The sequence below is a fragment of the Acomys minous genome, assembly GCF_964271855.1.
Source record: "Acomys minous genome assembly, chromosome: 7".
NCBI lineage: Eukaryota > Metazoa > Chordata > Mammalia > Rodentia > Muridae > Acomys > Acomys minous.
Window position 1 is genome coordinate 73,401,868 of NC_140488.1, and position 16,063 is coordinate 73,417,930.

General features: G+C 39.9%; 2 protein-coding genes across 13 annotated transcripts in view; one reads left to right on the plus strand and one right to left on the minus strand.

Annotated features, from left to right (window-relative positions):
* The window catches only part of PHKA1 (phosphorylase kinase regulatory subunit alpha 1), a 114,285-nt gene that overhangs the window by 51,350 nt on the left and 46,872 nt on the right, over nt 1-16,063 (plus strand). For all 12 annotated transcript variants that reach the window (XM_084788800.1, XM_084788804.1, XM_084788806.1 and 9 more), the window contains 4 exons: nt 6,734-6,843; nt 8,107-8,251; nt 12,512-12,590; nt 15,103-15,272. In XM_084788800.1, the coding sequence (XP_084644926.1) occupies nt 6,734-6,843; nt 8,107-8,251; nt 12,512-12,590; nt 15,103-15,272 (504 nt within the window). The remainder of the gene's footprint in view (nt 1-6,733; nt 6,844-8,106; nt 8,252-12,511; nt 12,591-15,102; nt 15,273-16,063) is intronic.
* Nucleotides 13,958-14,837, minus strand: LOC311602000 (large ribosomal subunit protein uL23-like; the record flags this gene model as incomplete). The annotated part of the gene is made up of 2 exons (XM_084789729.1): nt 13,958-14,419; nt 14,829-14,837. The coding sequence occupies 2 exons, from the start codon at nt 14,835-14,837 to the stop codon at nt 14,033-14,035; spliced, it is 396 nt and encodes a 131-aa protein (XP_084645855.1). The 3' UTR covers nt 13,958-14,032.

The following is a 16,063-nucleotide window of genomic DNA, read 5'->3' on the forward strand; positions in this document are numbered from 1 at the left end:
CTTACAATGTCAGAGGTTTAGTCCATTATCATCATGGTGCAGAGCATAGCAACATGCAGACAGCCATGGTGCTGGAGAACCCGCTGACAGTTCTACATCGGGATCCACAGGCAGCAAGAAGGGAGAGCCACTGGGCCTAGATTGTTTTTTTTTATGTTTTATTGATTCTTTATGATTTTCATATCGTGCACCCTAGTCCCACTAATCTCCCCATCACCTCGTATTTGCCCTCTGCCCTTGTACACTCCTCCACCCAAAGAAAAAATTTAAAAACTAATAAAAGAAATAAACAAAAAAAAAACATAGAAAATATCTGCTCATGGAAAGTATAGTGTGTCACAGTATGCCCCACAGTATAACCCTCTGTCAAACCGTCTTCTCTTAGAAATGTTCACTGCAATTAGTCATTGGTCTGGTTTGAGGTCTCTAGCTTCTGTCACACCATCAATATTAGTTTCTCACTGGAACACTTCCCTGCTATCCCATTGTTGCCCTGTGTCATGGAGATCCTGTAGCATTGGATCAACAGGTCAGGCCCCAACAGTTTACAGATGATGTAGATTTTGGGATGGGATAATTCAGAGCCCTGCATCAGGACCTGGTTAGTAGCTGAGCTGGTCAGCCTGTCGGCTTTCCCTTATCTGCACCACCAGGCTGCTCCAGCTAGGCCACCCAATGCTACCACCAGCAGGAGGCAGGGTCAGCTCAGCTTCTCTCATGCTCTTGGGACAAGCTCTCTATCATCCACACCTCCAGAACTAGCTCTACACTGCTTCCCAGGTGAGGTGAAGGGCCCACTCTCCCAGCTGGTGAGGAGCTGAGCCAAGTCTCTCACTGTCACACCTTGGAGTTGGCTCACCTGTACCTTCCTCATCAGGGCCAGCTCCACTGTATTGCCTCAGTGGGATGCAGGGCTCCACTCTCCCTGAGTGCTACAGCTGGTGAGTGGCAGAGGCAGCTCTCCCAACTGCCTCAGGTGGTAAAGAGTGAAGGGACAGACCCCCACGTCACTGGCTTGGGCTTTTTAAATCTCAAAGCCCACCCCCCAGTGACACATTTCTTCCAACAAGGCTGCACTTCCTAATCCTTTTAAATACCGCCACTCCCTGGTGGCCAAACATTTAAATCTATGAGCTTCTGGGGGCCATTCTCATTCAAACCAATAAATAGGGGTTGTATTGCTATGCGGATTACTAAGGAATGCCCATAGTGTTTTGAAATCAGGATTGTCAAGCAATAAATTGTCTCCTGAAGTAACCAACTCTATTGAAACTTTGTTTTGATTTTTGAATTCTAAATGGAGGGCTTTGAACTACATTTAGATTTAAGGCTTTAGGTAAATGATGGTTGCTCAACCAGGAAACTATATATATGAATATTCCCATTTTAAAAATGTAAAACAGTCCAGGTTCTAATCACTTAAGACAAGAAATAGTCTACCTGTACCAGCGGAAACACTGCCAATTGAGACTGAAAGAGACAGATGACAATCATAGGACAAGCTGAAAAAATTCTTGTGGATTTCCAGAATTCTACAGTGGGGAAGCAGACTGAGAAAACTGTTCAGCTGCAAGCACATGGTGCCTTCCAAGTAAAAAGAAGGTTCACTCAAAGGGAAGAAGACTCTTGGCCTGTGAGGGTGGAATGTTGGACTCAGCAAGGGGACTATTGCTAAGCCTTGAAATGTAGTAACTTGCCTACCTGGATCTTAAAATTTCTTGGAACTACTAACTCTTTTCTTCCTTCCATTTTCTCTCTCTAAAAAAAAAAAAATAGAAATGTCTATTGTTTGTGACCAATCCTGTCCTGCTACTGCACTTGAGGAGCAGAAATTGTGGTTTTCTAGTTTTAATGATCCACAAATGGAAAGGAATCTTGCCCCAGGATGGCACATAGCTAGATTCTCATTCATGCCTTATTATTTAATATTTGGACTTTGGGCTGATGATATTTGGAAGATATTAGACTTGGTCTGACACTGTGATATGTGAAAGAGTTTGGGAGACGTTGGGATGGGATAAATATGTTTTATATGTGAAAGGAATGTGTATCCTCAGGGAACATATGAGCATTATTTAGTGTGTCAAAGAAGACTTAGCAAACATAGCTAAGAATTTTGAGATGTGGAGGAATATTCTGGATTATCCCAGTGGGCCTAGATGTAAATTGCACATACCTCTGTAACAGGGAATCAAGAGGAAAATCAGACTATAGAAATAGGAGTCATGATATCAGAAAAAGGAGATGGGAGTGGTAACAGACTTAGCACCAGGTACCTTTACTCCCCACACCCCCTCTCTGGCCCAAACTTGTACTGTTCTAAGCTATCATATTTGTGATAGTTCATTGCAGTCTCACCAGGAAACTAATACAGTCTTAAATCAAGTCACAAGAGGTTGTATTTGTAAATTAGATTAAAATATAACTTTTACATTATACAAAAATACAATTTTTAAGTTGTAGATTAGATTTTTGATTAACTATATAGCTCAATAGTAGAGTGCTTATCTGGCATGTACAAAAAAGGCTTTATTCAGTATTTATTATCTTCCCCAAATTATATGGATTGCCAGTTAAAAATCTTATCAGTCAAATGAGTGTCTCTTTAAAATATCTTGTGAACAAGCCTATAATTATATTACTCAGGAGGCTAAAAAGAAAGGATGTGTGTCTCAGCCTGGGCTGTGGTGTAAGTTCCAGGCCAGCTTATGCTACATAGGGAGACCCTGTCTTCAAAATATTATTGTAACAGTTTCACAATAATAGAATTGCTTGAAGTATACATCAAACAACAGCTATTATCATACCAAGAATAAAGAGATTATTTCCTCACTAAGTATGACAGCCAAATACTTCCTCTGCCTCATTTTAGATACTGAGGAGTTCATGGGCAATACCTTTTCATCTTTTATCTATCTATCTATAGACAGTCTTTATCTATATTTATAGACAGAGTCTTATATTTATCTATCTATCTATCTATCTATCTATCTATCTATCTATCTATCTATCTATTTTAGACAGAGTCTCATTCTGTTACCCAGCCTGGCCTTAAATTCATAGACTCAAGTGACTCTTCTGTCTCAGTTTCTTAAGTGCTGAGCATAGGTGTCTACCTACCATTCTCAGTTTTTTTAAGTTATGAGGCTGATCAGCTTTTTTAATTTATTAAACCAAATAATTATTAAACACAAAGATTAATATAATATGCATTCTTTCCTAATCTCTTAGTGCACAGAGGTACCTTTTCATAGTTACATTGAGTGCGTATGTACTAGCTAGTATTGTATTTGCATTTACCTTTTATATGCATCTTTTCTTATTAAAATGGGGTTATTCTACAAAATTATAATAATCATTCCCTTATTTCTGATTGCCTGAGTTGTTTCCAAACCTATGGTCCTTCTGTATATGCCTATGTGTAGACCATTGTTTCCTTGGTGTATATTTTCAGAACAGGTATTCTGAGTAAGGATAAGATTATCTTCCTAGCATTTACATGCTGCCTGACTATTCCTCAAAAAAAAAACCCAAATAATTAATAGCATTGATTTTTTAATCAATAAGATAAAATATACCTTTATATTTTTACTACCCTACAAGTATTGGGTTTTGTTATTTATTTTGTTAGATTAATAATTTTCATATATAAAATTATTTTACTTTTCTTAAGTTCCTAGCAACAGTACCTATTTCTATTTTCCTTAGGTTTTTTCTTTTTATTATAATTTATTCAGAATATATCCCGATTGTTATCTCTTTACTTGTATCTTCCAGTTCCCACCCTCCTTCCCTCTTCTGCCCTATTCCCCTCCCCTAGACCTCTGACAGAAGGGGACCTCCTCCTCCACCATATGACCACATCCTATCAGGTCTCATCTGGATAGCCTGCATCCCCTTCCTCTGTGTTCCCACAGGGCCTCTCCTCCAAGGGGCACTGATCAAATCATGGGCGACAAAGTTCATGTCAGAGTCAGCCCCCTAAACCCCTGCTTTTCCCCATGTGGAGAATGTACTATCCATTGGCTATATCTGAACAGGGGATCTAGGTTCTCTGCTTGCAATGTCCTTGGTTGGGGCATCAGTTTGTGCAGGTCTCTCTGGGTCCAGATCCACTGGCTTTGATAGTCTCCTTGTGGAGCTCCTGACAACACCCGCCCCATCCTTCCATCCCCCAACTCTACCATACAACTCACAGCACTTTGCCCAGAGTAAAACTTTCTGTCTATTCGTGCATGGTTATATAGTGGGGACTGTATGCTTTTGTATATATCAGTTCTTTAAAAAATAGAACCAGGTATACCACTGGCAGCAGAGCTGGCCCCACCCCTTGCCTGGGCAAAGCCAAAGCAGGAAAGCTGGCCTTGGTTGGTGTAGGTGCAGGAGAGCTGGTGGGCTGACCAACTCAGCAACTACCCAGGCCCAGATCCAGGGCTTTGAGTTGCCCACCCCAACATCCACCCCATCTGTGAACTGCTGCAGCATGTGAAGGGGCCAGTCCTACAGGGTCTCCATGACACAGGGCAACAACATGATATCCAAGAGGAGTCCCAGTGAGGACCCAGTATTGATAGTGTAACAGAAGCCAGAGGCCTTATACCAGATCATGACTCTTTGCAATGAACATTTGCAAGTAAAGATGTGTGGACAAAAGGGTATACTGTGGGACACACCATGACAATACAGCTTCCATGGCAATATGGTTTGTTTGTTGAGATGAGCTTTCTCGATGTAATAGTTGGTTTTGTTTTTTTGTTTGTTTGTTTGTTTGTTTTTGAGGCAGGGTTTCTCTGTGTAGCCCTGCCTGTCCTGGACTCTATTTGTAGACCAGGCTGGTCTCAAACTCACAGAGATCCGCCTGCCTCTGCCCCCTGAGTGCTGGGATTAAAGGTGTGCGCCACCAAGGCTGGCCAGCATGATGTTTTTTATTGTTGTTGTCTTTTCTTTTGTGGGGGTCGGGGATGCAAGGGTAGAAGGTGGATATGGAGGGACTGGAAGATGAGCGGGATTGGGATGCATCATGTGAACTTCACAAAGAATCAGAGAGAGAGAGAGAGAGAGAGAGAGAGGAGGGGGAGAGGGAGAGAGAGAGAGAGAGAGAGGAGGGGGAGAGGGAGAGAGAGAGAGAGAGAGAGAGAGAGAGAGAGAGAGAGAGAGCGCCAGCCAGGAGGATTGTTTGTTTTAAGGTGTAAGCCAGCACTCTGGGCTACAGAGTAAGTTTCCAGTCAGCCTAAACTATAGTGTAAGGCCCAGTTTCAAAAAGCGCTGTTTATACATGCACCTATACATACATATAGGTATATAATGCTCCTGGAAGAGCCTCAGGGCTCACATAGTTGCTAAAGTGCCATACCACTAAAACCCTAATTCTGGTTTTTGTTTTTTGTTTTGTTTTGTCTTGTTTTTGAGTCAGAGTCAGACTTATGACCCTCTTGCCTCCAGATGCTGGGGTTGCAGGTGTTCCCCATCATAGTTAGTTCCCCTTATTCTTTAAATTTGCATAAGAGCAAACATTATTTGGATGTGTAATGTATATATTTTGTGTAACTTTTTAAACATGAAATTGACGGTATGAGATATTTTTCGCTTTCTTAGGAGCTGGGAAATCCTCTTCAGTCTTATCTGAATGCACATATGCCATTCTAGTTCTCTTCAATTTCTGTAAGTTGTCTCATTACCAACTGACATGTACATATGAACTGCTGGAAATCAAAAACTATAGAAAAGAACCCAGAAAACCATTTTAAAACACCTATAATTTAACTACTACTAAAGAAGCCACTGTTTTTATTTGTGGGTCTTTGTTTATATTAAACTTTTATAAATAAAACACTTGTTTTTAGAAAAATGTTCTCATAGAGTAGACATTGCAATAAACACTCATTCCTATTGATTTTTTTTTTTTTTTTGGTTTCTCGAGACAGGGTTTCTCTGTGTAGCCTTGGCTGTCCTGGACTCACTTTGTAGACCAGGCTGGCCTCGAACTCACAGCGATCCACCTGCCTCTGCCTCCCGAGTGCTGGGATTAAAGACGTGCGCCACCACGCCCGGCTTTCATTCCTATTGATTTATTTTGCTTAAGAGGGGAGCTCCAAAAGGAGTTCCATGATGACATTCCCCCATCCCCCGATACAAGCCAGATGCTGTTTTGGCTGTCTTCAAGATGCACATGCCCACACTTTTGGGTCTAGTAAGAAAAGCAAACCAACTGTCATTTCACAGAAGCCTTTCCTCATTACTTTAAAAAAAAAACCACACAAACATACAAAGAAAAACCCCAAATGTAAATAAACCAAGCAGCAGCATGGTCAGTGCTGGTGCCTATAGCCAAAATATATAATAGGGGTTCTATTGGTACTGACAAGAAAGGGCATTCCATGTATTTGGGAGGAAAAAATTTAGAACAATATGTGAAGTATTTTCCCCTCTGATGATAGGAAAAATGCATGTCAGTGAATGAGCAATTCTCTTATCGTATCATAAGCAGTATTTAATATAGTTTTCTATCTATATATAGTATACAGTAACATATATTTAACATATATATGGATTGCAAGATAGAGTCTAATTTTAGAAATCTAAACTGCACAAAGGAAGACATCTTAAACTGAAGGAAGTGAGGTGGATATGTGTCTCTATGTGTATATACATACATTGTGTGTGTCTGTGTAAACAAGTAATGCTTTAATTTGTACACTAAGAATATCCTGACCACCTCTCAATTCTGTGTCAGGATGCAATAATAGAATGAAACTCAGTGGACGACCCTACAGGCTCATGGGTGTGCTTGGAACGTCAAAACTCTATGATATTCGTAAAACTATCTTCACCTTCACTCCGCAGGTGAGTAGGATAAGCTGCAAAATGCATTGAGATGATGGCGCTAAGAGGGAGAGAGACTGCAGAAATAACACATTTGCTGCAACTGGATTAGTCAGAGTCCCGCAGGCCTTGCACATATTCAATGACTCAATAAGTGTTTGTGGAATTGAACTGAATTGAACTTGCTGCGTAGAACTTTGCCAAGTGACTGTCACTACCAAGAGTAGTGCTGGGTGGTAAGCTGTGACCGGGATTTCCTAACTATTCAGGTCCTTACACAGTTTTCCTTATTTTCAGAAGTTAAACTAAGACTGGATTTGTCCTTTTGTGAGTGAGACAAAATCTGTTTAATTCAAGTGCTAAATTAAGTGTTTCCTGTGGGAAAGGAGCCCTTTCATTTGCATAGAAAACTTCAATGCCCTCCTTTAAAGAAAAATATCAGGATTGTTAAGCCGTAATTAAACATATCGGAGGCCTGGTGTTTGTTAGCTACACAATAATCAATCTAGGTTCAATTGTGTATGATAGTAGAAATTATTTTCTGGGAAGGAAGCATGGTGTCACATGCTTGGAATCCCAGCACTTAGGAAGGTGAGGCAAGAGACTCCTGTGTTCAGAGCCGACCTGGGGAACGTGGTTAGCAAGGTCAGTACAGGAGTGCTCTGTCTCAACCAAGTGCTGAAGCTGGAGCTTAGTGGTAGAGTGGTAGAGCTGCGCATGCGCAAGGAAGGCCATGGGTTTGTCTCTAGCACCACACTAAATATTTTCTGAAAGGAAAATTTAAATTCTCTATTTGTCAAATCTAAAACAGTAGAGCTGAGATAGACGTAGACTAAGATGTGTGTGCTAGTCCACATAGTGTCTCTGAGTCTTACCTTGCTATTAAAAGAAAACGGGCAAGTTGGGAATAGTAGTGCATGCCTGTAATCTAGGACTCAGGAATTACAGAGCAGGGCTATGATGAGTTCTAAGCCAGCCATAAGGAGAAACTAGGAAGAAAAGGAGGAGGGAGAGGAGGAGCTGCTTACACCAGGTGGCTTATAGGATTAAATGAAATGATAGACTTGAAAAGGTGTGTAGGCAGTCACACCCTTTAAAAATATCAGAAACTATTCTTGTGCAAACCATTGACCAGCATGTTACTTTGGTGATTATTAAGCATTAAATTTCAGAGTACTGTTTTCTCTGTGACATGCATGCCTTATGAGTAAGTGAACACTGAAAAATATTATTTGATATTTGTGAGAGCAAATTTTTCCGAATGATTGTTCTTCCTTTTCTCAGTTTATAGACCAGCAACAGTTCTACTTGGCTCTGGACAACCAGATGATAGTAGAAATGCTCAGAACTGATCTCTCCTACCTCTGTAGCCGCTGGAGGATGACAGGCCAGCCCACCATCACCTTCCCCATCTCACATAGCATGCTGGGTAAGGGCTGAATGAAGCAGGGAAGGAGCGGACTTTTGAAATAAGTCATATGTGTAGTTCCTCAGCATCCCACTGCAGAGCTACTTCTCACGAGTATTCTTCTAGAAGTACACAACAGCTTATCTCTTCTGCCAGGCAGTTTTCTAAGCTCTGGACACGCAGTGGTCGATGGGAGCTACAGTTTCTACTCTGTTTATGCTTACGTTTTAGGAGGTGAAGACAGATAGTAAGTATGAAACAAATGGATGCATAAGAATATTTCAAATGGTTTGAGAGCTACAAGCTAAAATGGAGTCGAGAATAGCTTTGCATAATTGATTTCTGAGTTAGTTTTCCAAAAACTGTATTCCACAATTCTTTGTAAAGACAGTACTACTACATCCTGCATCTGTTTTATTCCAGTGGCGCATCAAGATTTACAGGTGAGCTCCCAAGTTCTCTTTGCAAAGCCTGCCTTACTGAAGCAGTAAGATTTAGGATGGGGAAAGTGCAAAGGCTTCGGTTTTATTGGGGGGCAGGGTAAAGAAGGACTATATTGTTCTGAGTTCCTGGAGGCTTCATTTGCCTCTTTCAGGCTGCCTCTTTCTCTCTGTGTCTCTGCTGTTGCTTCCAAAGGTCTGTGTGTACTGCCAAAGCTCATAGAATTCTTTCTCATTAAAAAGAGCCTTTTATCATGAGTCATTCAAACTCTAGACAGACTGGTAGGAATTTTGGTCACATCTGAAAAGAGCCTCAAAATAACAGGAGATGAAAAAGTAGGGTAGTTTTTGTTCTTTTTGTCTTTTTTCTTTACTTGAGACAATGTTAATTGTCCATTTAATAATTAATGTATTCTCACAAGTGTTTTCAGATAGTATACACTCTAATTTAGAAGGCAAAGTTAATAGATGGTAATAATAGTAATAATAATAATAATAATAAAGACAAATTCAAGACAGTATATTAATAAGTACTAAAGCACTGAAAGTTACCAAGGTGCCAAAGAAAACTTTTCAGCTGACGTGAGACTTAGGCTTTTGGAATTGTTGGGGTTTTTTTTTGTTGTTTGTTTGTTTTGTTTTGTTTTTCACAAGATTTTGTTTTCCTGTATGAGAGTGCACAAACATGAGCATGTGTCCACAGAGTCAAAAGAGGACATCAGATTTGCTGGAGCTGGAGGCACGGGTTTTGTGAAGTACCTGATGTGAGTGTTAGGAATGGAACTGGAACCTCCACAAAACCAACAAGTGCCCTTAATCACTGAGTTATCTCTCCTGTCCATGGGTTTTGTTGTTGCTGTTATTTTGAGGCAGAGTTTCTCTGTGTAGCCCTGACTGTCCTGGAACTTACTCTGTAGACCAGGCTGGCCTCGAACTCACAGAGATCTACTTGCCCCCTGAGTGATAGGATTAAAGACATGCACCACCATTGCCGTAGAATTGTTAATATTCACATAGGAGGAGGAAAGAAGAATGAGATCAAAACTGAGTTGGGTGATGCCATGAGTGAGGCCTGGAGAGAGGGACTAGCCTGTATGTGAGGCTGGGGAAAAGATCAACCTGAACATATTAGAGTATTAGGATAAACAAAACTGATAAAATTTATGAAGATGTCTTTGAAAATAAGCAGAGACATTTAAAACAAGTTATATAAGAAGTTGAGGCTTTCAAAAGCTTTTGAGTAAGGCATGATATGAACCGAGTTATATTTAGAAGATATTATAGTACTGTCATCATAGTAGTCTGACATCAAGGAAACCTATGCACATGTGAGGTGAGGAAATAATACCCTGCATTAGTGGTATTGAAAACAGAAGAAAGATGATACCAAGTTATTTTATTTTATTCTATTTGGTTTTCCTTTCTTTCTTTTTTTTCTCATTAATTCTTTTGAGACAGAGTTTTATATTATGGACTTGACTGGCTTGAATCTCATTATGTGGTTTGAACTCATAACAGTCTTCCTGTTTCAGCCTTCCCAGTGCTAAGATTACAGGCATTAGCCCCTATGTCTAGTTATTTCATGTATTTATTCTTGTTTTGTTTATGTATGCATTTGTTTATTTAGTGTATGTGAACATATGGAGGTCAAAGGACAAGTTAGAAATTGGGCCTCTCCCTTTATCATGTGGGTTGCAGGGATCAAACTCAGATCATCAGGCTTGGCAGCAAGTGTTTTTTATCTAGTAAGCCATTTCACTGACCCTGTGTGATTTCTTAGACTGGGTCTTACCTAATGTAAGCTGTTCTCAAACTTGATATATTGCTAAGGCTGGCTTTGGACTCTTGACTTTCCTGCCTCCCAAGTGCTGAAATTACAGATGTGTGCCACTCTGCATGGCTTTTATTGGGTTTTGTTGTTGTTTTCTTTTGTGTTTTTGAAGCAAGGACTCACTACATACCAAGCTATTGTGGAACTCATTATAATTAAACATGCATATGAATAAAAGCTTGTTTTAATTAATTACTTTAATTAATTTGGCCCTGATGATTTGGGTAGGTGATCTTTTACCTCACATCATTGGGATTAACATTATGATAATCATGTCATAGATGGTATTACTCACAATGTTTCTTGCACACACAAAGCTTTTATTCATATGCATGGGCTGTCTCCCCCTGAAGTGAGGTTCAAGAGATCAGCCTTGGATATGGTAAGATAAGAGTTTTTATCAGGGATGGGGTTTTCCAAATGGGGGATTTGGCAGGCAAATGGACAGGGTTATAGAAACAGCTTAACAAGGCAGTGATAACAATCTTCTGCAACAAAAGCTGCAAGATGGTCATAACAACTTTTTGAAACAGACATTGTTGCCATTTCCTGGAACCATTTGTAGGTAAAGTGACAAGTGGGGTATAGCCCAATCCTTCAGAAACAGAAGTTTAATCATAAACAGGAAGTAACTTTTTAAAAATATATTTTATTAATTTACTCATATTACATCTCAATGGTTATCCCATCCCTTGTATCCTCCCATTCCTCCCTCCCTCCCATTTTCCCCTTACTCCCCTCCCCTATGACTGTGACTGAGGGGGACTTCCTCCCCCTGTATATGCTCATAGGGTATCAAGTCTCTTCCTGGTAGCCTGCTATCCTTCCTCTGAGTGCCACCACTCATATGGGGCACCAGAGTTTGTGTGAAAGTCTGACCCCACTCTCCACTCAACTGTGGAGAATGTCCTGTCCATTGGCTAGATCTGAGTAGGGGTTCGAAGTTTACTGCACATATTGTCCTTGGCTGGTGCCATAGTTTGAGCAGGACCTCTGGGCCCAGATCTGCCCATCAAAATGATCTACTTGTAGGTTTCTAGGACCCTCTGGATCCTTCTACTTTGCTATTCTCCCATGCTTCTCTCACCTAGAGTCCCAATAGGATGTCCTCCCCTCTGTCCCACTTTCCTGGTAAGTGAAGACTTTCATGGGACATGCCCCTTGGGCTAGTGCCTAGATATAAGTGAGTATATACCATTTGATTCTTTCTGCTTCTGGGTTAACTCACTCATTATGATCATTTCTAGTTCAATCCATTTGTCCACAAATTTCGGGAATTCCTTGTTTTTAGTAGCTGAGTAGTATTCCATAGTGTAAATGTACCACAGTTTCTTTATCCATTCTTCTACTGAGGGACACTTAGGCTGTTTCCATGATCTGGCTATTATGAATAAGGCTGCTATGAACATGGTTGAGCAAATGTTCTTGTTGTGTGCTGGAGCATCTTCTGGGTATATTTCAAGGAGTGGAATAGCTGGGTCTTGAGGAAGCCCTATTCTCAGTTTTCTGAGATAGCACCAGATAGATTTTTAAAAGGAAGTAATTTAGTTTGTCTTTACTATAAGATAGCTTTCAAGCCTAAGATGGAGGCAGGCTGGTTCATAAATAGTATGTGTCATAAACAAATAGTTGATGTTATTAGGCAGATCTCTGTGAGTTTGAGGCTAGCCTGGTTTACAAAATGAGTCCAGGACAGCCAAGAGCTACTAGGCAGAGAAACACTGTCTCGAAAAACAAACAAACAAACAAAAAGAAGGTGATGTTGTTTTTGTTAACAGTGCTGGCTACTTGTGATAAACAAGATAATGTCCCTGAAGAGCTTAATCTTAACATTTGCCTATTCTGCAGTGATATTGATTCTCACACTGATCATTCAAGCACAGGGTGGTCACAAGGAGTGCCTAATTTGTGGCATTACCAGTACAATGTTGTTGTGAAATAATTGAAATATTTCCCCCTAGTTCTAAGACAAAATGACAGATATTGGTTTTAAACTCTTTCCTTTTAAAGATGACGATGGAACCAGCTTAAATTCAAGTATCCTGGCAGCACTCCGAAAAATGCAGGATGGCTATTTTGGTGGGGCAAGGTAAGTGATACCTACCCTGAACCAGGGGAAATGTAGCATAGGAAATTATCAATAATGCTTGAGTCCTGCTTATAATATGAGAAAGTTAAATTCAGACTGAAATAGATGCTGAAACAACACCAGTTATGAGTTCACTGTAGTCTTTCTCAGGAAGCACATGATATTGGTTCATCATTATGAAGGATGTGATCTTGGCTTTAGTGGTGTTTCCAAGTGTTCTCAAAGCCTTTTTGCTGTTGAATATTTATTTACTCTAAATAGCTTTTCTATGACCAGGCTAGTTCTCCAATAATTGGGAGAGAGAACGCTAGATGTATTTAAACAGCCTTAAGCACAATAACTGGCAGGTACAATTTAAACTAATTTTCTAAGCTAGCCTGGCTACCTCCCAGCTGCACTCCCCAAGTTACTTGCCAATATGTTGTCCTATCTGGGCTGGATCTGTTCTAGCAGGCTGTGTTCTTTCTCTCCATCTTCTTTCTTCTCCTCTCCCCCATCCTCCTCCTGGCCTCATGGTCCCTAGCTCAGACCCCAAGCCTGAGAATTTAAGTTCCACCTACCTCTATTCTGCCCAGTAATTGGCTTTAAGCAACTTTATTTACCAATAAGAGATAATTGGGGAGCAAAGTTTATACAACACCATTTGGCATACATGAGAATGCTCTTGTCTATACTGCAACCAAATCTTGGGGGCCAGTATTTAACATTTGTATACATAGCACCAGACCAACCCCCGACCCCGACATCTTTTCTCTAAAGTCTTTGAGCAAGTTGTGCTGGCTTTCATTGATTCTTGCGTGGAGGAACTATTACTGAGTTGTAAAATAGCCTTCTAAAATTTTGTTTGTCTGCATACTTACATATAAACCAAGGCTCATTTTGACAGAGTTTCTATCACTCTGTGTGTATCTAATATTGGAATTCTTATATATAAAAATTATCTTATTTTGTATATTAATATATATTCCTTGAATTCTTATTTTATTCACCATTTCATGGCCCATTCCTATCATTATTTCTTTGATTTTTCAAATTATCCAAGGTCTGGCCATTGGTAGCTACTTTACCTAGGTTTCTTTAGAGGCCAGCCTGGCCTACAGAGTGAGTTCCAGGATAGTCAGGGCTATACAGAGAAAATCTGTCTTGAAAAACAAGCAAACAAACAAAAAAGAAAATTAGAGGGCCGGGCGTGGTGGCGCACGCCTTTAATCCCAGCACTTGGGAGGCAGAGGCTGGTAGATCGCTGTGAGTTCGAGGCCAGCCTGGTCTACAAAGTGAGTCCAGGACAGCCAAGGCTACACAGAGAGACCCTGTTTCGAAAAACCAAACCAAAAAAAGAAAAAAAAAAAGAAAGAAAATTAGCACTACTGATTTCATTTGGAGTTTTTTTTTTTTTAATGGTGAAAAAAGTGTGTATTTAGAATTAGCCAGCTGGACTCAGTTTAGATGATCCCAATCTTGTTGGCAACATCCAGAGCATCATAATCAGGAGCCAGTCGAACATATGCCTTCTCTCTGTCAGGCCTTATCAGGGTATTGACTTTGGCCACATCAATGTCGTAGAGTTTCTTCACAGCCTGTTTGATCTGGTGCTTGTTAGCATTGACGTCCACAATGAACACGAGTGTGTTGTTGTCTTCTGTCTTCTTCATGGCTGACTCGGTGCTCAGGGGGAATTTGATGATGGCATAGTGGTCAAGCTTGTTCCTCCTGGGTGCGCTCTTTTGAGGGTATTTGGGCTGCCTCCAGAGCCGCAGGGTCTTGGGCCGCCGGAAGGTGGGTGATGTGTGGATCTTCTTCTTCTTGTGGCTGTAGAGTTTTGTAATTGGCTTATTAATTAGAGAATGATATGGTTCAACTCACAATGTCATAATGTATAAAATTTCAAATACTTGCTTATGTCCAAAATGGTCTTTTGATGTTATTTTTTTTAACTTTGTAATATTTCTTTTAATTTTTATTCTGTGTGTATGGGAGTTTTTGCCTGCATATGTGTCTGTGCACTGTGTACATGCCTGATGTCTACAGAGGCCAGAAAACAGTATCAGATGCCTTAAAATTGGAGCCACTGTTCAGGTACTGATAATTGAGCCCAGGTCCTCTGAAAGAGCAGTCAGTGCTCTTAATCACTTAGCAGTCTCTCCAGCTCCTGGTAGTATTTTTTAAGTGATGTGATATATTTGTGTGATTCATCTTCACTATCTACTTCTTTAATAGTTAATGCAGTTTTTATCAGACATTCAGCATAGTGTATAGCAACGGAAGAGAGTAGAGCTAATCTGTTGGAGGGTTGTGAACTCTATTAGTGGCTTTTCCTTAAAAAACCCTTTCCTAACATTCATAAAATATGATAAGAATTCTTTTATTGACAATTGTGGCTTACTGGTACATCTGTTTAATTTTTAGAGTTGGGCAAAAGGCCTTGTTCATACCAGGCAGGTACTTTACTAATTGTGTTACTTAAAAAAATAATGTCTGATTTTCTGTTTTCTATGTACCTTGTAATTATAAGGATCCAAACAGGTAAATTGTCAGAGTTTTTGACAACATCCTGCTGCACACACTTAAGTTTCATGGACCCTGGACCTGAGGGTAAGCTGTACAGTGAAGATTATGATGAGGACTATGATGATGAGCTGGAATCTGGCAACTGGATGGATAGCTATGATTCAGCAAGTAATGGTAAGGAGGCTTTAAGCAGCACTGGCTGGCCAGACAGGAGTACAAATGATGGTTTAGCTTCATTGTTAAAAAAAACAAACAAACCATCAGGCTTCCAGCAATCTCGTGCTGCACCACCTTACTCCTCTTTAATAACATCTAGATTTCTACTTTTGTTCAGCTTCCTTTTTCTTCTCTACTTCTCTTTGGGTTGGGTCCAATTAATACTTCCGTGGTGGACGATTGTGGAGTGTGGGGTTAGACTATGCCTTACTAAAATTAGGATTCCTTTCTTGAGCATTTGAAGTAGCCGGTGATTTGAAATGAGAAGAAACAATGGTGAGTAAACAAAATGTCATCAATAATATAGTTGAAAACATCATATATACATGCACAATATTACTTTTGGCATTAAGAATTAGAAATTAAATTTGGTTACAGTTATGTTTAAAGTTTTATATAATTTAAGGAATTATATTCTGTGCATCATTAGAGGTATTGACATTTCTGAGGAAGTCTGTATAGTTTGAAAAAGATTATTTGGAATGCCTATTGCTTTTATTGACAAACTAGACAAATAATGTGTATAATAAATGCTAAGGATATAAACATGATGCCATGGGAAAGCATTCTGATAGCATGGATTTAAAATGACTGAGAAACACTGACTGCAGTGCACAAGTACTGACCTTTGCAAGACAAAAATTACATTGTTTGAACCCCCCAAAAGGGAATGGTTAATAATAGAATGGTTCTTCTAACTATCTAAATCTTGGTGGACCTGTTTTTGTTGTCTGGGTATTTGACTGTTA